The 27,224-nt window shown below is 44.9% G+C and overlaps 1 protein-coding gene across 1 annotated transcript in view; it reads left to right on the forward strand.

The window, feature by feature from the left end:
- LOC138286650 (sterol 26-hydroxylase, mitochondrial-like) overlaps window positions 1-27,224 on the forward strand; it is a 155,028-nt gene that overhangs the window by 111,123 nt on the left and 16,681 nt on the right. Inside the window, exons 6-7 of the mRNA XM_069227112.1 lie at window positions 3,227-3,393; window positions 22,343-22,424. Coding sequence (XP_069083213.1) covers window positions 3,227-3,393; window positions 22,343-22,424 — 249 coding nt within the window. The remainder of the gene's footprint in view (window positions 1-3,226; window positions 3,394-22,342; window positions 22,425-27,224) is intronic.

Consider the following 27,224-nt stretch of genomic DNA (forward strand, 5'->3'; position numbering starts at 1 on the left):
GCCAGTGGGCTTCACAACTTCTGAGACAGAGTTTAAGTCATCATTAGGCCACCAATGGAAGAGAATGCCTCATCTGTGGTGGCAGTCCAGAGGGCAACCGAGGCACTATACTTGCTGCTTCCTTCCGTTGAGAAAAGTCCTAACAGAGATTTTACATACTGAGACACTTACTTCTGAGCACTTTTTTCCTTTTAGGATGCCCTCACGGATACTTTGAAACACAGAAACAATAGGCAAGGTGGGGGGACATCACAGACTGGCACCTGGTGACCTGGATTTTGTAGTGACCACAACCAGCAACGTGAACTCATTCCAGCCACTGTTCCATATAGGGTATCCAAGAAGATTGATGCTTTTGGCAAGCTCATGTTTTTGCCCAAGTCTGGTGCTACAAATTGCCAGTGGAAGTCAGCCTGTGCCAGTTTCATACTTTATTGATATGCATGGATGCATCCCAAAAAAATCTCTGGTGATGTACAGGCCTCCTGCATGCATATCCTCCTTGATGGGTCCTGCTTTTTTTTGGGAGAATGCAGATTCTCTGTCTCTTCAAGGGCAAAAGAGTTGCAGCACCCTCCTTGGGACAGTTAACTCCTGTCAAACAGTTTCTGCATCAATTCAAAAACTTTAAGGACTGTTCCAGAGACCTAGCATATAGAAGGAAAGAGCCTTCCCAACCAATGCAGCAGACACCCCAATACTTTTGAAGCAATAAGCGTTGTTCTGGAAAACTAGCATACAGGACAGCAGCGGCATCAATCTTCCAATTCTTCTTGCCTTGCTACTGTGGCCACCAAAACTCTTTAACCTCCCCGTAGTGGCACATGCCAAACTAATGGGGGGCATGTGTTCAACATTTTCTCCCAGGTTGGCGATGCATCATGTCTGACAGATGGTTCTTATAGATCATTCAAACTGGTTGTGCCCTGCCTTTTTCTTATACTATGCCCATCAGTTATCTCACACCTGAATGAATTCCAGAAGAGACCCTGTGCATTCTGTTAGCATAGATGCAAATGTTGCTATTGAGCAGGTTCTGCACTCTGAAAGAGTAGGAGGGGGTTGTTGTTCTCACTATTTCCTCATTCTGAAGGCCTATTCTGGACCTTTGATCTCAGAATGCCTTCTTGCGGAAGGACAAATTGCTCATGCTGGCTAAGATTCTGTCTGATGTGGTCCGGGGCAACTGGATCATTTTCAATCTGCCCAACTCGCCTTAGTGAAACTGTCATGCTCTTGTGTTCACGAAAGTGTTCTCAATGGTTGCTGCCCATCTTCAGAGGTTGGGAATACTAGTATTTCTGTGCCTCAGTGACTGGCTGTTGAAAGTGGCCTCACCTCTTGACATTTTTGGGGTTCACTGTCAACCAGCCAAAGTCCGATCTTATTCCTTCGCAGAGGCTTCGTTTGTATTGGAGCACTCTTGAGCACAGTGAAGTTCGAGGCTTTCCCTTTGCCATACATGGCATGAAAATTCTAGGGTATTCAGGGTATGATCTTGATGATCTGGACTTGGCCCTCGATCACGTTCAGAGCAGCTCTGAGGCTTCTTGGCCTCTGTTTCTCATGTACCCTCCTCATCAGCTATGCCAGGTGGCACTTGTGTGATCTACAATGGAGTTTGAAGTTTTACTAATCCCGGCACCAAGGCAATCTGGCTGATGCCTACCAGGTCTCAGAGAAAATGGCTCGGTATCTGCAGTGATGGCTGCTCATACACAATTGGTCCAGCGGCAGGCCCCTCTCCCTTGCGCATCCAGGACTGACTGTGGTGACAGACAGTCATCCCTGCTGTGCTTAAGTGGTCATCTGGGAGAGGTGGAGATCAGGGGACTCTGGTTTCCAGCAGAGGGACGGCTCCACATTTGTCTGCTGGAGTTGTGAGCCATTCACCTGGCTTTGAAGGCCTTCCTGCCATCCATTATGTGAGGCCGGTGCACATTCTCACAGAAAACATCACCATCATGCTGTTTCCTGATCATGAACCATCTTGCAGGGTCCATGAACAACAGAGCAGAAAAACTGAGCAGGTGGCTTCTGGCAAATAACGACTGGTGCCTACATCCCCAGGTGACACAAGACATCTTGCAACAGTGAGGAGAACCTTGGTTAGTTCTTTTTGCCGCTGTCAAGAAAGAACAGTGTCAACAGTATTGCATGTTTGAATTTCCTCAAAAAAACTCATTAGGAGGTTTATTCTGACTTTCTGGGCATGAGCATCTGTCCTCCAATCGGGCTAAAACTTTTCAAGGACCTCCTGTCTCAGCAACATGGCCTGATACACCTCCCAAATCTGCACCTACGTTTGTGGAGATTGAGCGGTGGCAGCTGGATGCCTTGGGTCTTCTACCTGCAGTGGTGGACTTTGTCCTTGCCACCAGATGCCCTTCAATGAAATCCATGTATGCCAGGTGCTGGGACAAACTTGTGGACTTGTATGCATTTGCAAGGCTGACTCTTTACAATCTTTGGCCCAGCAAGGCCTTCCAGTGGGCACTATTAAAGGTTATTTGTTGGCCTTTTCAGCCGTGCTATGTTTGCCGGCCCAACTGACCTCTCTTAAATCACCAAATTTATTAAAGGTTTGAAACACGTTTCCTCCCACACTGTGATGCTCAAATGGACCTTTAATTGTTCCTAAAGTTTTTCTTGTGAATCCCCTTTGAGCCAATACACATCTGCTTGTTGCATCTCCTGACCTTAAAGGCCATCTTCTTCATTAAGATTTACTAGAGAAAACAGACAAAGCAAGTTAATAAATATGGTATTGAAAGTACTAGGAAGCCTGTAGACCACACAGTCGGTCTGCCGTTGATTATGGGTGAGATCTGGAGTGCTGCAGGAGATGCCAAGGTGCTGCACTTCTTTAAAGCATCACATTGCCTTTGCCAGTTGGCATCCCTCACCTGTAAGAAAGCCCCCTTAGATGCTCCATTGACTATAGTGTTTCTTTCACTGACCCAATGCATATACTTTCTGTGCCATGGTTGTGTAAAGCACTGACTTCTGTAATAATTGCTTAAGCTTCTACTATCATTTTTTTAGTTCTAAATAAACCTTTATGTAGGTTTGTGAGTGATTGAAGGCGCATGGTAAATGGTAACCTTCTACTGTGATACCTATGAGATTGTTCCCAACACACATCATGGCAGCCTAAAGCTATAACTATATAAAAGTGAAACCCAACCCACAGTTGGGCATGTAACCTACCTTCTTGTCTTCACAGACTTCTAACACGCTGTCTTGGACCCTGTACCGCTTGTCCAAGGAGCCTGAGATCCAGAATGCCCTTTACCAGGAAGTGGTCAGTGTGATCCCAGGAGACCAAATCCCAACAGCAGAACATATCGCAAAAATGCCCCTGCTGAAGGCTGTTGTCAAGGAGACGCTACGGTAAAGGCCTCAATCTCAGCAAGGAGTCCCACGCATGGGACATTGACTAGTCAGGCATGTTAGCTGTTTAAGCAGGGAGCAGTTTGGAAGCAGAAAGAGTCATACATTGGACTCAGACTGGTGTTCAGCTGGCAGTGGGAATAAAGTGTTCTGCATCTGTTGTAAGCTCCAGGCACCTGTGTCTCCCACAAGAAAGAGGCTTGTGTGCAAAACCTAAGGCCCATATTTATACTCTGTTTGCTCCGGATTTGCATCATTTTTTTTAACGCAAATCTGGCACAAACTTAACTCCATATTTATATTTTGGTGCTAGACATGTCTAGCGCCAAATTATTGGAGTTAAAGTAATTTTTTTCCTGCGGAAAACTACCTTGCCTCAATGAGATGCAAGGTAGGCGTTCCCAGGCAAAAAAAGACTCAAAGGCCCTAGTGCCTTGTTTATCCTCCCATGCAAAAATCACGCAAGGGCGGAGGAGGGGCTTGAATAATGGCGCTAAGCATGCTTAGCGCCATTATTTAATGCCTGGGTATGGGCAGGCGTTAGGGGACCTGCAGGCCTTTTTCCACGGTCAGAAACCATGGAAACAGCCCACAGGTGCCCTTCCCTGTCCCCAGGGACATCCCCACCCACCCGCACCCACACCTGGAGGACACCTAAGGATGGGGGAACATCCCAGGTAGGTATTTTTACTTTTTTCCAAAGTGCCATAGGGGGGCCTAACTTGGGCTCCCCTACATGGCACTGTGCCCAATGGCCATGCCCAGGGGACAGAAGTCCCCTGGCATGGCCATTGGGCTGGGGGCATGCCTTCTGTCTTTCCTAAGACAGGAGCCATGTCCAGGGGAGTTGTGCGTCAAAAAAATGATGCTAGTCAGGTTAGAGTATTTTTTTTTACTCTAACCTGACTAGCGCCATTCTTTCACGCACAACCTCCAGTTTTCCCTACGCCTCTCCTACCCGGTTAGCGTCATGTGTTTTGACCCCAACTGGGCCTTAGCGCCGGCTAGCACCATTCCAGAAATAAGGCACCCGGCTGGCGTCTTGGAATGGCGCTGTACTTTTTCACGCAAAACTGCGCTAACGCAGTTTTGCGTGAAAAAGTATAAATCTGGGCCTGAGGGTCAAATTTGCTTGGCTGAAAATGCTTGAGTAACAAAGTTTAGTCAGTACTTTTTCACTCGGGTCTAGTGCAAATAAGCACATTAGCCTTTATTGTTTTTACTGTTGGCGATATCCCATGCATTTTTAATTTCCCCTTTTCACCTTCTTACAGCCTGTTTTTTCCCATCCCCTTTCCAAATGTTTGCGCGCTGGTGCTCACAGTGCTGCTCTTGTTGATTCCCAGTCCCCATTTCCACCACTGTTAGAGACGCAATACTACTCTTCCCTTCACTGGATGGAAGCACCTCGCTTGCCTAGTCTCCTTCTGTTATGGTGCTGCACCTTGGCTCTGCTTCTTAGTACAGCATTGCCTACCTTACTGTGGCCAGATTTACTAAATTTGCACGCTGCGCAGCAAGGGAAGTTGCTACACTGCATTGCATGGAAGGGAGGGAGCAGAACTATGCTAAATTTAAAAAGATATGGTTCTTTTCTGCTCTCTTCCTGAGTGCATTTGTGGCTGTCTGAGGCCAACAGATGCACCACTGTGTCATATTACAAGGGTGCCTGCATTGTGGTCAGGATGGTTTTTGTGCAGAAAGGGACACCTTGCTGAATAAAAAGGCTTATGCCTCCTTGTAAGTGTGCTGCAGGATGCAGCATTCATGCAAAGAGGAAGGAACAAGGAGAGAGAAAGTCTTTCTAAATAGGGATTTGCATAAAAGTACATGGCTGGAGGCACCGGAAAGCTCCTGCTCTACCCATGTAACACCTATGCAACTCAAGATAACACAAGGAAGGGCTATGCACTGTTAGGTTTTATCCACTGAAATCAGGCTTTGTGTGGCCTTGCAAATCCTAAAATAGATTTTGTGTCACCGCTGTGCCAAGAAAGTGACACAATCCCAGCACAAAATCCTAGTAAATCTGGGCCCATGTGTTTAGGGTTGCCAGATTGTGAGCCCTGTTTGTAGCACTAATGAACCACAAGTCAGCACAATATGAGGCTGCTGAAGCAGGTCCAAAGGTAATGCACGGTGAGTGCAATGCTGTATCATTTACTTAGCACCAACAAAGCCTTCAAGAAATACTTTTAGATGTTGTTTATCTCAAATAAGCATATTTATTTGAGGGCTGTTGGTTACTGGTAAAATAGCATCTCTGGGGGCACTTCATGGGCTGATATTCACCAACCTAGGAGCACACTTACAAAGACTTTGTGGTGGGTGTGGGTTGCTTTTTAATGGAAACGTGGCCCAAAGTTTTATGTTGGTATTTACAATCCAATGCAAATTGTAATTTGCGTTGGATTATAACAAAAAGTAACTCCAAGCTACGCAATGAGCTGATTTGCATTTATTTGCACCAAGGGGGGCATTCCACGCGTAATGCATGGGCATTCCTGTGTAACCACAACGGGGTTTGACACAAATCCTTAACTACACAGAATTGTAGACAGGGATTTGCCCCAAAATTCTTTGCCTCCCTGCACATATTTGTATGTGTCCTTATTTTTTCCTCTTTGCATGTGTGCTACATTCTACAACACATGTACAAAGAGAGAAATGCCTTAAAGAGTATTTTTTGTAGTTAGGGACCACTTCCTGCACACACATTATGCTTACCCACAACGCGGGCACACTTGCATGATGGCTTAAGGCTATGCATGGGAGCATAAAGTGCACCAGCACAGGAGGAGATCTTAGTAGATATGGTACTGTTCTCCCCTGTTCACGCAACGCAGCACAGCTCAACAACTTTCAAGCCTGCATTGCATGGTTTCTTAGGACCCCCGTACATTGTGGGGGTTGTGTTCTTACCTCATAGTGAACCAAAGGAGGAAAGTCTTGTTTTCAGTGTAAAAGGACAGCTGGAAATTGTGTCCCCAGTGGCATTCTCATCTGATCTGTGCCTTATGTTATTCTGCATGTAGGGCGAGGCGGACGTGTCTTTGGGCAAACAATTTTGATATATTCCTCCACACTCACAAATCTGATAAGTTGCAAGTGTGCTTTGACAAAATTTGTGACATTCTTAAAACAAGGACAATCAACGGCCAAACCAAGCTCTCTGGTATATACCTGCGCTCAGTCTTGAATGACATCCCTTGGTGAAAAGCCAGACCTCACAAAGAGATAGACCATTGAATGGTTGACTTTGCCATTTACTTAAAATGAACCTTTTGAGGTGAAAACCTTTGATTATGACATATGCTTAAGAACACCTTGATTTGATTTCACTTTTTATGACTTGTTGCCTCTCAAGCTGCCAAGCTCATCCACCTTGTAGCTTTTAAATACTTCAGTGCCCAGTTTAGTCACACACGTCTCTCAGCTAGCTGTGACTTGGCCGTCAACAAACTGTGGTTGCCAGTATGGCTCCCAGGGTATGCTAAACCGGGAGCGGGCTCTTTGCACTCTAATGGCCCATCATTGGCTTCACCTTTTGTATGTGAGGGAGATAAGATGACTCATTTCTCCTCTTCTGATCAGTGGATAACTCCTTTACGTTTGGTGGATCTCCACATAGCACTGCCGCTCATTCTGGGTCTAAAACACAAACTTGTGCTGGGATGAATCACAGCAGACTCACTCATTTTTCGTACTGCTCATGTCTGCCTCAACAGCAAAGGAATCAATGTTTCTACTAGAGAACTTCTGACATGTAACTCCCAGTTGATCAATGGCCTGTATTCATTTACCTTGAAAACGTAACAAATATATGTCCCCAAACCCATTGTAGTTCAATGAAAGACCCCTTGAAGAACCAACAGCTAAACTCATAAACTGTGCACTAGGAGAATGAGGAGGATGTCTAACACTTCTTATGATAGACTGAATGACTGCTTTCATGTCATTGCTCAGTTAGGCCAGGAAGGTACAACGCCTTCAAAGAATATTCAGTGCAACTGAAACTCAAAAACATTATGTACTTGTGGAACAGCGCTGACGCCTCGCAGACATCTTAAACTTCTCCCACTTCTAGGTGATACACTCTTCCTATTTTTCCAGTATTAAGTCTCGCCTTCAGGCTTCAACCAGTACACTCAGGGCCCGATTCACAAAGTAACTTACGAGTACTAAAGTTACAAGTGCAAAATTTCCAAACTCGGGGCAAAATCTTTGCATCCTGAGACTTTGCACTCGTAACTTTTCTACTTTTAAGTTACCTTTGTGAATTGGGCCCTCCGTCTGACAGGCCAGCAGAAGCCCAGGTTCCTGCAAATTGCCCTTTCACCTCCATATGTTTGATGTTTGATGCTTTCCTTCGTATAGTCACTACTCAGTTTGAGTCTATGCTAGAAGAATTCTAATTCATAGAGCAGGAGGTCATGGGACACATCCAGGAGTTTGGTTTGGGTGAGGCCGAGTTCTGTATCATCTGTGCAGACAGGCACGTAGTTCATGGAGCAGAAAGCCTCAGAACGCACCCAAGAGTTTGCTTAGAGTCAGGCCATGCTCTACTACTTGTATGCAAACAGGCACATAGTTCATGGAGCAGGAGGCCTTGGAACACACCCAGGAGTTTGCTTAGAGTCAGGTCTTGCTCTATACCTTCTGTGCAGACAGGCACATAGTTCATGGAGCAGGAGGCCTTGGAACAGATCCAAGCGTTTGCTCACGGTCAGGTTGTGCGCTCCATCTTCTGTGCAAACAGGCACATTTTCATGGAGCACGAGGACTCAGAACACATCAAGGAGATGGCTTAAGTTCAGGCCAAGCTCTTTACCTTCTGTGCAGACAGGCACTGGCTAATGGGACAAAGTCTTTCTAGAACTCGCCCAATCTATAACATCAAACACAGGATGTCTACTATGCATGTTTGTAGTTACTTTGGAGATAAACAGTTAATTTTGGATTGAAATTCTGCACTGAAGAGTAGTATCCCCATAACGATGACCTGCCTCACACATAACAAATTTAACTCTAGATCTTTAGAGTCCAGGGAAAGAGTAAGACAGCTGTATCTCAAGGATGCAGCTCATTGATGAAATGCCAAATTAACAGATCACCTAAGTACACCATGAAAAAAGACATTGACAGGCAGTGCCCTGAGTTCTGGAAAAAAATAAAACCTTCAGACAAAAGTTAAATGTTTTTTGGGGCTCATCACCTTTCTTCTGCCACATCATCTCCCCCATATAAGGATCTATTTAGCTGTCCTGGCAGTCAAGCAAGACTATATTTGAACTGAGGATGTGTCATGGAAAGTCCATATGCCCTCCCTTGGAAACGTCCTTCCTCTCTTGCACTCCAAAGTGAAGTTCAGACACTGAAGAGACAGAGTTAGAGACAGACAGGAGGAGTGGAAAAACAGAAAGAGAAAGAACAGCCAATGTAATATTTGCGGGTCTCTCCTTTCATTCCTGTAAGCCATTCAGAAGCTGAAAAGTGATTGTAAGACTTCCAAGTGATACCACCTTGTGATTGGAGTATCAGAATTTCAGGAAGATAAATTGGATGGCATTTTAAAATGCCTAAACCTGCTTTGGAGGAAGTGCCAGAGTTTCCATTAAACCAATGTCTTTGTGTAGGGGGTTGATTACTAGGGTTTTGCTCACTGGGAGGAGAGTGACCATATACTACTCTAGCTCCTGCTGCAGTCATAACTAAGTATTAGAGGTAGCTAGATGTAGAAGTAATGCTGTCTTATGATTCAAGGACAAGAATGTATGGTGATGGAAAGGGATGTCCTTTAATGAGATGTCATTGCTTTTTGGGGCAGTGTCATATTTCCCACGAGAACTATGTCTACAGGGCTAGTGATCTGGAGTGAGTGCGGTCTGCTAGTGGATCAGATGAGCTGGTGTTGCCTGAAGCATGACTGTGACATCTCTGTGGGGTCTGAAGGATCTGTCCAGTGTCTGGGGCAGGCTGGGCTCCTTGGAGGGTTTGCTCAAGCCACGTTTCCTGCATTACTGGAGATCTTATGCATGAGGGCATGACCATCGATCTTCAAAAATATCAGGAATAGCGGATGCCATCTTGCACCCATTGACCCCCTGATGATTGTACAGCGTTGAATCCTTGTCCCAATCTTAGCAGCTTCTTGTGTGCTGTTGAAGTGCCAGGAGAAAGACAAGCAATGGAACTACAGGGTGGCAAAGACTGTGCAAGGGATAGCAAAGGACAAGCCAGAGGTGGCAGCTGCTATCCTTGACTCCCTTTAATTTATGTCCATGTATTGAAAGTGCAAGAGTGCTTAAAGTCGTTGAAGTTATCATGAAGGGTGAGGCTCACCTTTACCAACCAGTCTGAGAAGAGAGATTGTTTGCAATACTTGCGTGAGTACGAAGGGAAGGCAATGAGGTATCCTAAATGAGGGCATGGAGAAGGATATTTTAAATGGCCTTGGAGGGCTCTTTGTATAGGCCCGGAATTCTAGTACTAGAAAAGTAGCTGCAGTGCAGATCAAGACTGAGGCATATTGATGACACTGGGTATAGACCACATTATCGGATGTAGCAAGGGTTGCTGCAAGACAGGATTAAGGTACAGTGGAATAGCTGAGGCCAGTTAAAGGTTCTTGAAGCCCAAGCCTGCCAACATGGACATAAATTCCCCCAAATCCTGGGGGAGCAGAAGTGAAGTCAGATGCCCTTTAAATCCCAGATGACATCACAAAAAGATACATATAGCAACAACACAGGAAGGAATATGTTACTCAATCAATCAGGGATTTATAAAGTATGGCAAATCACCCGTGAGGGTCTGAAGGCGCTGGAGTTGCTAGGTGGTGATCCGCTCATTCGAACAACTAGGTCTTGAGTCCTTTCCTGAATTACTGGAGTGATGAGGTGGTCCTGACGTACAGGGGCAGGTTATTCCAAGCTTTGGCCACTAGGTGTGAGAAGGAACGTCATCCACTGTTGCTTCGGCGAATCTGGGGAGTGTCTGTGATGGGGAGGGTGGCTGATCGTATGTGTCAGGTTGGTTTGTGAAAGGTTATGCATTTGTTGATGTATGCTGGTCCTTCATTCGGCAGGACTTTTTTATGCCTGGCTCAACATCTTGAACTGACATCTCTTCTGGATCGGGAGCCAGTGTAGCTTCTTGAGGTGGGGTGTGATGTGGGTATGTCTTGGGAGGTCGAGGATGAGTCTTGGCGCTGAGTTTTGTAATGTCTGTAGTCTCTTCAGGAGGCTTGTGGTGATTCCCTACATAGAGGGTGTTCCCATAGTCCAGCCTGCTGGTTACGAGGGCCTGCATGGCAGTCCTTCTGGTGTTTACCAGGAGCCACCTAAAGATCTTGCGAAGCATGCATAGGCTGTGGAAGCAGGCGGATGAGACTGCTTTTACCTATTTCTTCATAGATAACTTGCTGTACAAGATGATGCCGAGGTTACAGGCGTGATCTGTTGGGGTGGGCCAAGTTCAGCAGGCCACCATGCATCGTTCCATGGTGAGGTGCTGTTCAGGAAGATGAGGACTTCCGTCTTGTCTGTGTTGAGCTTGAGACAGTTGTCCGTCATCCAGTCAGCAACGCTCATGATACATCTGTGGAAGTTGGCTCTGGTGATGGAGGAGTCTTCTGACAGCGAGAGGTTGAGCTGGGTGTCGTCAGCGCAGGAGATGATGTTGAGTCCATGCGATCTGACAGTGTTGGGCAGGTGGGGTCATGTACATATTGAAGAAGGGGGTACTGAAGGACAATCCTTAAGGGACACAGTGGATGATCTTTTTGGGTTTCGAGGTGAATGGTGGGAGACTGATTCTCTGGGTTCTTCCGATGCAGTATGAGGCAATCCATTTAAAGGCGTCTCCCTGGATTCTGATGTGGTGGAGTCTATTGATCAGGATGTGGTGAGAGAGGGTATTGAAGGCAGCTGACAAGTCCAGGAGGATGAGGGCTACCTTTCGCCTTGGTCAGGGAGGGCCCTGATGTCGTCGGTGCTGCGATCAAGGCTGTCTTGGTGCTGTGGTTGATTCGGAATCCGGATTGAGAGGGGTCCAGGAGGTTGTTGTGTTCCAGATACTCAGTGAGTTGCTGGTTGATTGCCTTCTCTAGAACCTTCGCTGGAAAGGGGAGCAGGGTGATGGGCCAGTAGCTCTTTGGTTCTGCTAGGTTGGCTGATGGTTTCTTCAAGAGGGGTCTCAGTTCTGCATGTTTCCAGTCCTCAGGAAAGAGGGCAGAGGTGATTTTCTTAAGCTTGTCACCATTCATTTAGCTCCCGAGGTTGAAGATGTGGTGGGGACAGGGGTCCATGGGTGCTCCCGAGTTCATGATGAAGATTGTGGCTTGACTTGTGAGAGGGTCCCAATGGGTTAGCAGGTGTTCAGGGTTTGTGTTCATGGGTGTGACCAGGCTGATGCTTTCTGCAGCAGGGGTTTGGGTTTTGAAATTTTCGTAGATGGCTGGTTGAGATCTTGACATGGAAGAAGTCTGCCAGGGTGTCACACAGTTCTTGGAAGGGTTGATGTAGTTCTCAGTGGCTGCAGGGTTGAAGAACTCCTTCATGATGGTGAAGAGCTCCTGCTGCGGTTTGCAGGGGCTTCTATGCGGTCTGTTAGGGTGTTCTTCTTTGCTTCCTTCAGGAGGTGGTGGCAATGGTTGAATGCTGTCTTGTAGGTGGTATGGTCTCCTGTATCTTGTTTGGTGTGCCACTTCATTTCTAGTTGCCAGCATTTGTGTTTGGTGGATTTCAGCTTCACCGTGAACCAGCTGGCCCTTCTGGCGGGTCCTTTGGATTTGGCTGGCTTGGCAGGTGAGATTGTGTTGCTACTTACCCTGTAAGCATCTGTTTGTGGCAGTAGTGCTGTAGAATCGCATGCTTTGTCTACTCTTGCCATCTAGTGTTGGGTCCGGCTGTGTGCAAGTTGTTTTTCTTCAAAGAAGTCTTTAGAGTCATGAGGTAAAGTGACTCCTCTCGGTGATAATGCGCATAGGCATCAACTCCATTGTTAGATTGTTTTCCCGAAGGCGGGTAAGAATGGAGTGTAGAGTAAGTGTAAGTAATAAGATGTCCATGTGAATATAAAGTAAAAAACTGCAATGGCCACAGGTGTGCGGGGTGAGGGGTGAGTGCATGTGTCTCTACAGCACTACATGCCACAAACAGATGCTTACAGGGTAAGTAACATATTCTATTCAAGGCATTTGTGGCTGTAGAAACACATGCTTTGCGTAGACTGTAAAGCAGCCGCAGTCAGAAGCAGTGGCTAACCTGTGGGTGTTGCAGGTGTCCAGAAAAGTGTACATAGCACCGCCTGAGCTTTAGTTCTATTAATGTAGAACATATGGACCCTTTTAACATCTAATGTGTGACAAGCCCTCTCCACAACTGACTCTGGTTGTGGGAAGAAAGGTAACTCAATGGATTGGTTGAGGTGAAAATGAGAGACAACTTTAGGAAGTAATTTGGGGTTGGTGTGTAAAACCTCCCTGTCTCTGTGGAGCTGAAAGAAAGGTTCTTTGAAGGTTAAAGCCTGGAGCTCACTAATATGTCTAAGTGAGGTAATAGCAATTAAAAATGCCGCCTTTCAAGATATGTACTGAAGAGGGCATGTATGCAGGGGCTCAAATGGAGAGTCATAAGTTGTTTGAGAACAATGTTAAGGTTCCATGAGGATTCAGTTGAGACCCGTGGTGCAATAACTATTTTGAGCACCCCCCATGAAGGCTTTAATGACTGGTATTTTGAGTAAAGAGATGTGTTGTCTATTCTGTAGATAGGCAGGCATTGCAGTAAGATGTAATCTTATAGATGTGAATGCTAGTCCCAATTTATGTAAATGAAGCATGTAGCAGACAATGGGCCTGATTACAACTTTGGAGGAGGTGTTAATCTGTCCCAAAAGTGACGGATATACCACCAGCCGTATTACGAGTTCCATCGGATATAATGGACTCGTAATACGGCTGGTGGTATATCCGTCACTTTTGGGACGGATTAACACCTTCCTCCAAAGTTGTAATCAGGCCCAATGTCTTGTACATTGGCTTTGAAAGGATCAATATGTTTTGAATGACAGGAACAGACAAACCTTTTCCATTTTGCCATGTGGAATGCTCAGTTGCTAGGCCAGCGGGTTTCTTTAAGGATGATCATACACTCAGGTGGTAGATTGAGATAACCAAACTCTATGACCTCAGGGGCCAGACTGCTAATTTGAGAGCAGGATCTGGGTGTCTGATTTTTCCATGGTTCTAAGTGAGAAGGTCCAGACTGTTGTGGAGCTTTTTGTGGGGAACTACAGAGAGGTCCAGTGAGGCTGTGAAGAGGACTGACGAGCCCAAGATGGGCCCACTAGTATCATTGTGAGAGATGGTTGAGTGAGATTCTTAACCAAAAATGGAAGGAGAATTAGGGGAGGACAAGCATAGGCAAATATTCCTGACCAGGACATCTATAGTGGGTGTGGGAACCTGGAGGCAAAGTTTGGGTATTTTGCGTTTTCTGCAGTTGCAAAAAATCTATTTGAGGGAACTCCTCTCTGTGGAGAAGGTCTGCAAAATCTTTGCCTGTACCCGGGAGATATTCCACTAACAGGTGAATGTTGTGATGTAGTGCCCATCTCCAAATGATCGGTAATAGACAAGATAATTGTGGAGACTCTGTCCCCCCTGCTTTTGTAGATAGTACATGGCTGTCATATTGTCCGCTGGACTAGGACATGCTTTTGAATGAGGTGAGGTAGGAATGCTTTGAACGCTGGTAAATAGCTTGAAGCTCTAGGTAGTTGAGGCAGAGACCCCGGTGTTTGGTGTTCCAGAGACCTTGTTCTATGAGATCATTCAAATGTGCACCCCATCCCGTGAGTGATGCGTCTGTCATGACAGTGCTGTGGGGAACTGGGTTGAGAAAAGACCACCCTTTTCTAAAAGGAACTGGCTTTTGGTATTTCACCATTGTAGAGAGTGATGAGTTTGGCGGTCTATCAACACTAGATCCTCTAACTGACCCTGTGACTGCATCAATGGGAGGTAAACATCCCTGCAAAGGATGCATGTGTAGTCTGGCATGGGGTACCAAGGCAATGCAGGAGGCCATCATCCATAAAAGGTGCATGATTGCCCTCACTGTAAGTTGTTGATTTGCCTGAAATTGGGGTAATAGTTTCTGAAAGTTTTGGGATCTTGCAGAATTGGGATAAGCTAATACTATTTGTGTGTTCAGAATAGCCCCTAGATATGGCTGAACCTGTAGAGGATGTAAGTGAGACTTAGGAATGTTGATGGTGAATCCCAAGCGGTAGAGCAAATCTATTGTAATCTGAGTGTGTTGTTGACACTATTGGTGATTGTTGGCTTTGATAAGCAAATTGTCCAGATATGGAAACACGTAGACTTTGTGTGGGTGTAGATGGGCTGCTACCACCACTAGATACTTGGTGACTATTCGGGGTGCAGTAGTCACCACGAAATGAAGGACTTTGAACTGATAATGTTTGCCACCAACCACAAACCTGAGATATTTGCATTGAGCTGGTTGTATTGGTATATAAAAATAGGCCTTTAGGTCTAATGTAGTCATAAAGCCTCCCTTTTGGAGAAGTGGGATCACGTCTTGCAAGGTGACCATGTGGAAGTGCTCTGACAGGATGTACTTATTTAGTGGCCTTAGATCTAGGATTGGCTGCATAGATCTGTCCTTTTTGGGTATTAGGAAGTATAGAGGGTATACCCCTAAGCATTGGTGTTGAAGAGGGACGGGTTCTAGAGCTCCTTTGAGAAGAAGAGCTTGGACTTCCTGTTTGAGCAGTGTTTGATGTTCCAGTGATAGCCAGCGAATGCAAGGTGGTATGTTGGGAGGTGTGGTAGTGAGCTCCAGACAATAAATAGCCATGTTGGATAATGCCCAGCATCCCCTGTTCTGAAGTTATTGATTACCACATAGGTAGAAGAACCTGTAATCGGCCCCTAACAGGTGTTGTATGGTCAGTGGGAGGAGAGGGAAGTCATTGTTTGGTGGTGGTAAGCACCATTGCCGCTACCTTTGGCGTTCTTGCCCCTGTATGAACCTCTAATGTAACCTCTTGGAGAAGAACGTTGGCTGTGACTATGTTGGTAAAAGGTGGAGGTGTCAGAAGAGGTCGCTTTGGAGCCTGCACAAAAGCTAGAGTGGCTAAAAGAGCCACGGAAAGTAGATGTTTGAAGGGCCCCCATTGATTTTGCCATCTCTTTGTCTTTTTTAATTTTATCTAGGGTCTGGTCAACTTGGGGACCGAAGAGATGTTCCTTGTCAAATGGTACATTACGTAGATTCTGCTTTGCCTCTGGTTTAAACCCCAAAATACAATGCCATGCATGGTGTCTAACCAAAATCAGTATCAGCAGAGTCCACGCACAACATATGGAGGTGTTTGATAGTAGCTTGCCTTCTGAGGAAAGTTATTTTCCTCTCTTTTTGTGAGGTCCTCCATTTTACCCCGGTCGTATCGAGCAAGCAAACCCAATGAGTTGGCAATGCGCCATTGATTGGCAGATTGTGCACAGCCCTTTTACCCACCACATCAATATGCTTGCTGTCTTTGTCTGGCAGCGGGGCATCTCCACTAGCTTGTGAATTAGCATGCTTGCAAGCAGTCATAATCACTACAAAGTCTGGTGGTACTTGTCCCCTAATATATATGGAATCTGATGGCGATGGCTTATATTTTTTATTGACCCTAGGTATAATTACACTAGCACTAACAGAGCGTTTAAAACTGTCCCCAGTGTGATGTAATATGCCTATTAGCATGGATAAACACTGAGTAGTTCTTTGTGTGGATGAAAGGGTCTGAAAGAGGACATTCTCTTCTAAAGATTGCTTGTGGAGCTGTACTTCATGAAAAGCAGCAGACCTACCTATTAACTCCTGATACACTGTTGAATCATCAAGAGGAAAGGGACGGGAAGGATATAAATCCAGTTCAATGTCCCCTGGAAGGTCAAGATCATATGTGTCTGTGTGTAGTGATGTCCCAAAAGTGTCACGCCCTGCACCGTGCTCACCTGCATAATATTTTGGGGATCCCTTAGGTGAAATATCTAGGGGATCTCCAACAGACTGTGATGGAGAAAATGAGTGTGCTGGTGGTGGCGGAAGTTGTGGAGGTGGAGGCAGTGGTAGTAGTGGTGAGGGTAGTGAAAGAGACAAAGGGCCAGAAGCTTTGTCCAATTTCTTCCTCTGTTTTGCTGGTATTTGAGAGTCAGGAGTCTCCTGGAAAGACAGCTTTTCAATGGTGAAGGAATCCGAGCCGAACACTTGGTGAGAATACGGCTGGTATAAGGCTGGATATGGATATTTTTCTGTTGAGCATCCAGCTTCTCTTGCAGCCTGTAAAGGATAGACTGCACTGGCTTGCCGGAATCAGGCTTCAGAGCTGGCTTTGAGGCTTTCGGATCTGACCCATGTTTATGTTTCAACATTGAAGTTCCACTCTGTGTCGACATAGTGGATGGCGATCGACAGCGGGTCAGTACCAATGGTCGACTCAGCACTGAGGTGCTTACTGCTGAAGACTACAGCTTATATTGGTGTTTCTGTGCCGAACCGAATGGTGGGCATCCAAAATAGTCGCTCTGTGCTGACAATGGCTAGTGGGTGGTGGTGGACCATGGGTCTCGTGATCAGACGGGCCGTGTGTCTCTTGGAGTGTTCAACACAGTGATGAGGGATAAGGGATACCATACTCATGGACTGTTGAGCCAGTGTAACGTCCTGCACCTACAGGTCAACTTCGAGGTCCGAGTTGGACCTGCCCTCATGATAGAATGCCTCTCCCTCCATAATGGATGAATCAAGGTGTTGTTCTTCTTCACCGACGTCTTCATGTCCAAAGATGTTGGGAGTGCCCTCATTGCTTCTCTGAGTTAACCTGCTTGACGGTCTCGGAGGATTTTCTTGGAGCGGAAAGATCGACAAGCCTTGCAAACCAGCCTCCCTTTGTTCTGGTGACAAACACAGATTACAGACATGATGTAAGTCTGCCCGGGGATATTTCGCATGACAGTGAGAGCAGAGACTGAGGAAGATGGCCCTGGAGGGTGAACCCCTCTAGGGTGTGCGGTCAAAGCACGTCAACCCCATGATCAATGTAGCTGTTCCTCAATACGCAGAATAAGAGAGCGCAATCAAAACAATACTGACGAGGGTGAAGCACGTGCCGAAAAGAGTACCATAATGGTCTAGAACTGGAGAGTAAGCACACACGTCCACAGTGGAAGAAAACAATCTAATAATGGAGTCAATGCCCTTGCACGTCATCACCGAGAGGAGGAGTCACTCTACATTGCGACTCGAAATATTTCTTTGAAGAAAAACAACTTGCACACATCTGGACCCAACACTAGGTGGCAGAAGTATGCAAAGCATTTGTATCCACAGCCACACAGGCCTCAAACATGATCGTTAAACCTCTTGGTATTATAGGAAGTGACATCACTGAAGATAAAAAAAAACTGCAATAAGTATAATTGAAATAAAGTTACTAAATTAGCTAAAAGTTCATTTTAAATGTCAACCATATACAAACTAGGCTGCTGTTATTATATATCACTGAACAATCATGAAAACTCAGGAGCACAGCCAGGATATGTAGGTATGTATTTATAGCGCAAACCTAGCCATAAAGCAGTGGAGTACTGTACATAGGCAAAGACTAACATTAAGTCAACAATTAAGGGGAGATGGAGCTAGGTTGTGGATGGTTTTTGCTTTGTGATCTAGTGTTCTTTAAAGAGGTGAGTATTCAACTCTTTCCTAGATTGAATCAGTATTTTGGGTGGTCCTAATATATACACAGATGTTGTTTCAGATCCTATGAGCAAAGATGGAAAAGTCCTTCTGTTTAGTTTTTTTCTTTTTTACAAGATCCGCCTGAGATGGTGAACTTATATGCAGGATAAGCGGGGGTGCTGGTTGTGATGGCTTTGTAAATGATGAAGCTGGTTTTAAAGATCGTGTGGGCCGGGAAGTGGAGCCAATCGTGTTCGGTCAGGATGGGTGTGATGTGATCGTATTCCTTGAGGCCCTGGATGAGATGTGCTGCAGCATTAAAAATGTCCCTAAGGGGTGCCAGTGTGGCCATGGAGTAGGGCATTACTACCATCCAGATGCAAGAGTACAAGAGCTTGAACAGCAGTTCTGGAGTCGCTTTCTGGAAGAAACAATTTGACTTTCTTTAGAAAAGAGAGCTGAGTCCAAGCTGTCTTTGTTTTTTTGACAATGTGTTCCTTGAGGTGGAGGTTAGTGTGCAGGGTGAATTCAAATGACTTGGGGGGTTATTACAACTTTGGAGGACGGTGTTATTCCGTCCCAAATGTAACGGATATACCACCAGCCGTATTACAAGTTCCATAGGATATAATGGACTCGTAATACGGCTGGTGGTATATCCGTCACTTTACCGTCACTTTTGGGACGGATTAACACCTCCTCCAAATTTGTAATAACCCCCTTGGTATTCAGTGAAAGTTGAGGTTCGAAGTGGCAATGTTAATTTCATTGAGCCAGGTTTGCACTCTATCTTTATTGTTCTTGGCAAATAACAGGAATTCTGTCCTGGTTGCATCACAGGCTATGGGAAAAGATATCATAGACCAGCTACAGCCAACATATTCCCGAACATAGGATCAAATGCCAAGGCACAGTCTCAGATGTTCTTGCTTAGCCATCATGTGGTAATCACAGCCATTATTTGCCTAGTCACACCCATAATGTGCCTAGATGTAGCCTTAAATTTACAAATACTACCTCAAGGGTCTAGGCAGACTGTCCACATGCCAAGGCACTAAGGCAACACCTATACATGCAGAGGCATAAATCTGTATGTCAAGTGCTCTCTCATTTGACCATAGTCATAAACAGAGGGTGGCCTTGGGTGGAACATGTTACAACTATGCACAGCTAGTTGGCACAGAAGTTGCAAAGACCCAGCCCCATGCACAAATTTCCCACCAAAAAGTGCATGTACTTGTCTAAGACACAATTTCCAATACTTTACCCATAAGTTACAACTACTTACGTGCACATGAAACTTGGGTGCCCATTCTGGGAGGAGCACGGTTAGTTTGTTAACTCACGTATATGCTCTTCCACTGTATAAATGCGAATTATAATTGCTTTGTTTTATATACACCAGGAGTATTCAGCATAGGTGTAGGAGGGTTTGATGGATGCCAGATTTGAGGATTGCCATTGATTCTGTTTATAAATTGCTTTTAGATTAATTTCATGTAGATTTATTTTATATGACTATCATACAAATTAGGTATAGATGCAGCAAGCCTGGACAAGCTGGACACTGTACACTAATTATTGTAGCCATGTATGTAGTGCATGCAACAAACTGAATTGCCTCTTGGCACAATATTAATAGGTGCTATCCAACAGATTATTATTTTTTTATGTTTAACCTTTGTGCAACTACCTTCCTGGAACATGTATTTACTAAAGCACATCTAACCTGTATACATATACTTCCACCATATCTTGTGAGTGCCCGTAAGTCATACTCTCACTTGTGTCCACCAGCCACATCTCACCTAGGTTCATCTTAGTCCTTCTCACTTGTGTACATCATTTTTCAATTCACTGTGTGCAATTACTAACATCACCTCAATCAACCCTACACCTCTCACGTGCATGCGTGCAGAATTCCCAAGCATATAGTTCTCACCTGTTTACCTTGGTGGATCCCTCACCTGTGTGCAGCCAGCTCCTGTCAGTGGTGTGCACAGAGCCACGCCCAGCTATCCAGACCTAATTGGGACACTGAGTTTTCTGGGATCAGCTAGCTCCTCTCTCATAGCCCCACCACTCTGTGTGCACCTAACCCCAGTGTCACCTCGGTCAACATAGTCCTCAATCTCCTCTTGACATCTAACGACCCTTCACGTCCAAGCATTTAGTCCTTTTTATTAATTAGAGCTTGTGGAAACTGCAGGAGGAACTAATGTGTGATAAATGGTTTACTATAATGTAACGTCTGTGCCCTGCTTTTGTCAGGTGCTCACACGTAGGCCCAGATTTACAAAGACTTTGCATGGGATTTGCATTACCATTTTAAAGTAGACCTAATAGAAAGTCCAGTGGTGGGATTTACAAGCCAGTGTAAAGCATGATTTGCATTGGATTGTAACCCAAAATAACTCAACACAGCACAATGAGCGTCAAGGGTGCATTCCGTGGGTGAGACGTGAGTGTTCCCATGCAACCACCCATGGGTTTTGATGCAATCCCTACCTGCAAATGAATTATAGGTAGGTACTTACCCCAAAATTCTGCGCCTCCCTGAGGCAGGTGTCACAAGAAGAAATATTTTCATTTTTCCTCATATTTATATTCTTTGCATGTGTGCCGCACTCTACAGCACACATACAAAGAGAAAAGGCCTTAAAGCATTGATTTTACCCAGGAAAGCCCTTTTCGTACAAAAACTATTCTTAACAAAACACAGGCCCACGTGCAGTATGGCGCTAGAGCGCCTGCATTGGCCCATGGCAGCCACAAGAGGGAGGGAGCAGAACAGCGCCACCTACCAGTAGATATGCGGCTCTTCTGCTCAGTCCCGTTGACACAGCACAGTCCAGCAATTTTACTTGCTGAGCTTTTTTGAATTATATCTTTGTATATTCGGCCCTTGTTTTATCAAATAACAAGAACTGCACCTGTGCTTCCTGTGTTGTGTGACCAGCAGAAGGGGTGCTTTAACTATAAAGGGGAGACAATCGGGGACGGTCCTAGGATTTTTGGGGCTCTGGGCTGAAAGAGTGTTTGCGGGCCCCTCTCATTGACACAGTGTGACACATTCAGGGCTGTTAGCATCTCAATAGATGCCCCCCTGCTTCTGAAGATGCTTTGTGCAGACCCCTCCTGGCCTCCTGCCAGCAAGCCAGCACCTCTTAGAGCTCACTTGAAGGTGTGAGAGTTGCTTATGTGTTAATACTGGGGGAAACGTAAACTGTAGGGCCACAGGCATCCCACGGTGCGGTGCACGTGTAGGCAGGAGGCCTACTTGCAGGACGAACCTGCAAAATGTGTCGCCTTGCAACTGGGACCATAGAAGGGGCCCCCCTTCTATGACCTTGCCTCGCTACACCATAACAGCGAGACTCAAGGGAGTGGGGCGCCCTCCAGTGCGCCCAATTGCAACGAGACACCTTTCTTTCAATTGAAAAGGCCGGGGTGCCGAGGCTTGGTGTACTTTTGCAGGGCCCCATGTTGGTTGGATGAGTGTGGGGCCCTAGGCAACTGCCCACACAGCCTATGCCTGGCACCAGCCCTTGAGACAATCACCCACCCACCCACTCCCACTACTAATAATATCATATGTGGCTAGAGCAAACACTAACATCAACGTGGAGGTCATTCAGGGGTGGCGGCTGATACCCCTAACCCACCCCGGCATTACTTCTGCAACCCTGATCTCAGGGGCCTTGAAAGCTGCAGCGCCACCAGACACCTGGGGGGGGTTCTACGAGGCCACATTACCCGCTGCCATTTCAGGCGGCGGAGGGTGGGACAAGGGTTAGCCAAAGAAAGGTGGTGGTGGTTACGTACAACTGCACATCCAGTGAGTGGCATGTAGTAGCATCAGTAAGGTGGACTTATGTTAAAACAAAGCTTTGGGGCGGTGCTGAATGGTTTCCAATGCCCTGCTACCCCCAGGCGTAAATCATACTCCACAGATCTCAGTCACAGCGCGGAACCACAGCACAGATTGTCTGCTGTGGTTACGCATTCTAAAAGGGTGGGACAAGAGGTCTAACTTATGATGGGTCTGGATGCCAACGCGTATGTGGTACCAGTTCGACTTCCCTTTTCATCTTTGTGAATTAAAATCCAGGGATGGTGAAAAAAAAAAACAGTTCTAAGACATGTCAGTTCAATGATGATGTGTTTTTTTATTTGTTTGTCAGCCTGTATCCTGTTGTTTCAGCCAATGGCAGGACTATCACAGAGAAGGAGATTGTCATCGGAGAATATTGTTTTCCCAAAAATGTAAGTCAATCTGTTGTATTATTATAAATGTTTTATGCCGTTTCCAAGTGCTTTAAATAATAGTTTTTTTACTAGGAGAATGGGAGATTAAATCTACATTGCATGGGATCGATATAGTGACCTGCATTCAATACTGGTGTTAAAAGTGAGCTTTAAGTCACTGCACTAACTTACCAACATGCCAATCACATGTTCAGACACATATACCTCCAGTGCGTACCAAGCCCCATCGTTCTGTGCACCACTGATAGTCGGTCTGTGTACAGTGATAGTCAGTCTGTGTACAGTGATATTGGGTCTTTGCACCACTGATAGTGGGTCTGTGCACAGTGATAGTCTGTGCATCAGTGATAGTCCATCTCTGCACAGTGATAGTCAGTCTGTGCACCCATGATAGTCGGTCTCTGCACAGTGACAGTCGGTCTGTACAACAGTGATAGTCGGTCTGTGCACCAGTAATAATTGGTCTGTGCACATTGATAGTCGGTCTGTGCACCAGTGATAGTCGGTTTGTGCACCAGTGATAGTCTGTCTCTGCACAGTTATAGTCGGTCTATGCACTAATGATAGTGGGTCTCTGCACAGTGATAGTCGGTCTGTGCATCAGTGGTAGTCAGTCTGTGCATCAGTGGTAGTCAGTCTGTGCATCAGTGATGAGTCGGTCTGTGCATCAGTGATGAGTCGGTCTGTGCATCAGTGATGAGTCGGTCTGTGCCACAGTGAAAGTCGGTCTGTGCCACAGTGATAATTGGTGTGTGCACAGTGATAGTTGGTGTGTGCACAGTGATTGTCGGTCTGTGCATCAGTGCTAAGTCGGTCTGTGCCACAGTGATAGTCGGTCAGTGGACAGTGATAGTCAGTCTCTGGACAGTGATAGTCGGACTTTGCCACAGTGATAGTCAGTCTGTGCCACAGTGATAATAGTGATAATTGGTGTGTGCACAGTGATAGTCGGTGTGTGCACGGTGTTAGTCGGTTTGTGCATCAGTGATGAGTCGGTTTGTGCATCAGTGATGAGTCGGTCAGTGCCACAGTTGTAGTCGGTCTGTGCCACAGTGATAATTGGTGTGTGCACAGTGATAGTTAGTGTGTGCACCTTGATCGTCGGTCTGTGCATCAGTGATGAGTCAGTTTGTGCATCAGTGAAGAGTTGGTCTGTGCACCACTGATAGTCGGTCTGTGCACCAGTGATAGGCTATGTCTTTTGACAAATTGCTTCCTATTCATTTTACACAGAGACTGGTGTACATTTTCCTTTCTTTGACTGCAGAGGGAGAGGATTTTGTAAGGTGAACTATCTGACAAAATTGCTGGGGTACAGCGAATAAGAAATAAAAAGCTGCAGGACGTCAGCTTTTTTATTTTAAATTTAAAGGAGATTCTATTGAACAAAAATGCATCAATTAATAAACGGTCAGAAAATATACTACAAAAATATGGACAATAAAAATAATGTTATTTTTAAGAACTGGAGTCCAATTTGTTCAAGTAAATAGCATTTATTAGCCTAGAGCAACAACCCCTGACGTCCTTCCTCCTCGGCAACTGACTGCTCTCTGCTCCTGAGATTCCACAATCTAGAATCCAGTAGAGAAAGCATCCAGTTGCTAAGATACAACACATCTTCCTTCTTTACAACAAAATAATATAATTCATCATCAGATTATGTAAAAGAGTAAAAATCACAAATACATTTTAACATAACCTCTTCATGCACATACATAATCATTATGGCAAAGAGTTTTCTTTTTGATTCTATTTCTCATGTTCCGCACATTTTTGTTTTGCATCAGCCCAACTTTTCCGTCTGATACAATTTTATTCTCCTCACACCCCTTGTAGTTCTTGCATTCCAAATTATAACACCTAGTGATTTTACTGGTGTTCCCTATCTTATTATCATCCAACCATACACTATTACCAATCACCTTCCTCACTTCCTTAGGTTTAGACCATTTTGACCCACCAGGTTTATGACCACCAACCACAGATGTTCTCACCCAACCTCCCACCTTGTCATTATGCCTGCATGCATATTTATTTTGATAAACAGCTATCCTTTGTTTCAAATCATCTTCCCTGGGTTTCTTGTTGACTAACCTGTTTATCCATGCAGGGGTTACTTTTCTACCAGCATGTCTTCCTTTCAACAAACAATAAGGAGTTTCACCCGTGGCGGAGTGTTGCGTATTACGATACTTCCACAATATATCCTTGATGGCCAATTTGCAGTCTTCACCACGCTCTGCATTCAACTGTACACACTCTTTTTCTACACGATTAAATCTCTCCACAAGACCATTTTCCCTTGGATAGTACACAGCAGTCCTGTATTCTGATATGCCAACCTTCCTCAAATACTGCAGAAATTCCCTTGCTACAAATTGTGGACCATTCTCTGTTACAATTTGTTTAGGGTATCCCTCTCTTCTGAATACCTCTTCGCAAAAGTATTCGACACTAGATGTTGTAATGTCCTTCACAAAATCCACTTCAGGCCATTTCGAGAAATAATCTACCAAACCCAAGTCATACTTCCCTTCAATCCCCTTGCTATTGAAAGGACCACATATGTCAATTGCCACTTTCTGCCATGGCTTCTCTGGTAATTTGGTGGGTGAAATAGGGAATTTCTCTGATCTGTGAGACTTATCACTGCACATACACGCCTCACAATTCCGCACAAATCTTTCTATATCCCTGTCCATTCCCGGCCACCACAAATCAACACGGGTCCTTCCTTTCATACTTGACATTCCACCTTGTCCTTCATGTAACAAACTCAACATCCTTAACCTCAAACTCACAGGCACTATTAATCTTCCATTTCTCCTTATGTTGTCCAAAATAATGAAGTTGTTCTTTGTCAGTAGGTGCAGGTGCACATTTAATTGCATCAGGTAACTTCATCTTGGATTTTATTCCGTCACCAACAATGTGTGTCCCAAATATTCATTTTGCCAAACGCCAAATTTGCATCCCTCCTCGCTGACCGTTAAGCCTGCCTTTTGCAACTTGGACAAAACGTCATCTAAGACAATACTGTGGTTGTTCAAATCTTTACTCCACACCAAGGTATCGTCTTGAAATACAAGCACATTAGTAATTCCTCTTAACACACTTCCCATAAGCCTTTGGAAAACCGCAGAAGCCGACGCTAAACCAAAAGGCATGCGTACAAAACGGAACGTCGCTTCAGGTGTTGTGAAGGAAGTAAGATGTTTAGATTCCGGGTGTAAATGAATTTAATGGTACACACTGGATAAATTTATGCTGGAGAAATATTTTGCGTGCTTTACCATGGAAATCATTTTGTTTATACAAGGTAGGGGATGACGGTCAACCCACATACTCTGGTTAAGATCCCTCAAGTCCACACACATGCGTATCTTCCCATTAGCCTTACGCGCTAAAACTATGGGATTAAGCCATTCTGAAGACTCATTAGGCTCAATTACACCTGCCATACACATGCGATTTAATTCGTCCTTGAGTTGTGCCTTTAAAGCTAAAGGAACATTCCTGGCCTTGTGTACCTTTGGTATGCTTCCAGACTTTAATATGATACGATTCTCAAACTTCTCCAAACATCCTAGCCTGTTAGTGAATAGATCTGGGTATTTCACCTTCCAATCCCTTTCATATGTGTCCACTGTTAAAAGTACTTGTTCTGGGTGATTAGGATCAAGAATAATTCCCAACATTTTTTGTACTCTCCAGCCTAATAAGGCTCTTCCTTCTCTTACTACATACACTTTACCTACTGCACACTTGTTTCTATAAAACACCTCACCATTGAAATATCCTAATAATGGTAGTTTTACACCGCAATACCCTACAGGTTCTATGTCAGGTGGTGAACATTCATACTTCCCCATCTTTTCCTACATATCTTTGCTAATAATAGTGTAAGGCGAACATGAATCTGCCCAAACTGTTATATAATTTTTGTTGATTTTCAAACTGCATTTGGGAGGTTGATATCCCTCTTTAATCTCACCTACTGGACTTTCACTAATCACAAGTACCTCAACTTCCTTCCCTTCATCTTCATAATGGTCATCACAACCCTCATTGACCACATTCACTGCTTGTTTATTTACGTTCCAATTTCCTGACTTACATACATGTGAAAATTGTCAGATTTGTTTTACACTTAAAACACTGGGCCTTTGTAGTCAGACATGTCACCGCTTCAGCAGTGTGTCTGAAACTGCCACATCTGTAACATGCACAATTTCCTTTTGTTGCAGATACAATGCTAGAACCATACACTGTTTTCTACCCCTTTTGTACCACGTTAACTTTGTCCTGCAGCTCCTCCTTCACTTCCTCCCTACACTGTCCCTCATTAAGTTCCTTCACATACCTGGGTGTGTTCTCTATGCGCCTCGCTATATTAATAGTTTTTTGTAAAGATGGGTCCTTTAGTTCTAATAATCTCTTCTGAATTTTGATATTGCTCGTCCTATTTATAAACTGATCCCTTATTATTTCTTCTTGTAATTCCTGGAACCTTCGAAGCTAATGTTCTCAGTATAGACGCATATTGTTCAACACTTTCACCTAGCAATTGAGACCTAGAAAAATTTTTTGCCTCTCTACCACAATGCCTATTTTGTTCTGTAGTTATCTTCTAATGCTTTCATGACACTTGCATACTCGTTACTAACTAATTCCTCCGATTCTGATACCTCTTCCCCCTCCCCATCATGATTTGTTTCTGTTGGTCATGAAGATTTAGGCAACGTTTTTAGTTCCTTTCTCCCTTCAATGCCTGAATTGTGTTTTAATAAAGCT

Source organism: Pleurodeles waltl, chromosome 3_2 (assembly GCF_031143425.1).
Source record: "Pleurodeles waltl isolate 20211129_DDA chromosome 3_2, aPleWal1.hap1.20221129, whole genome shotgun sequence".
Lineage (NCBI taxonomy): Eukaryota > Metazoa > Chordata > Amphibia > Caudata > Salamandridae > Pleurodeles > Pleurodeles waltl.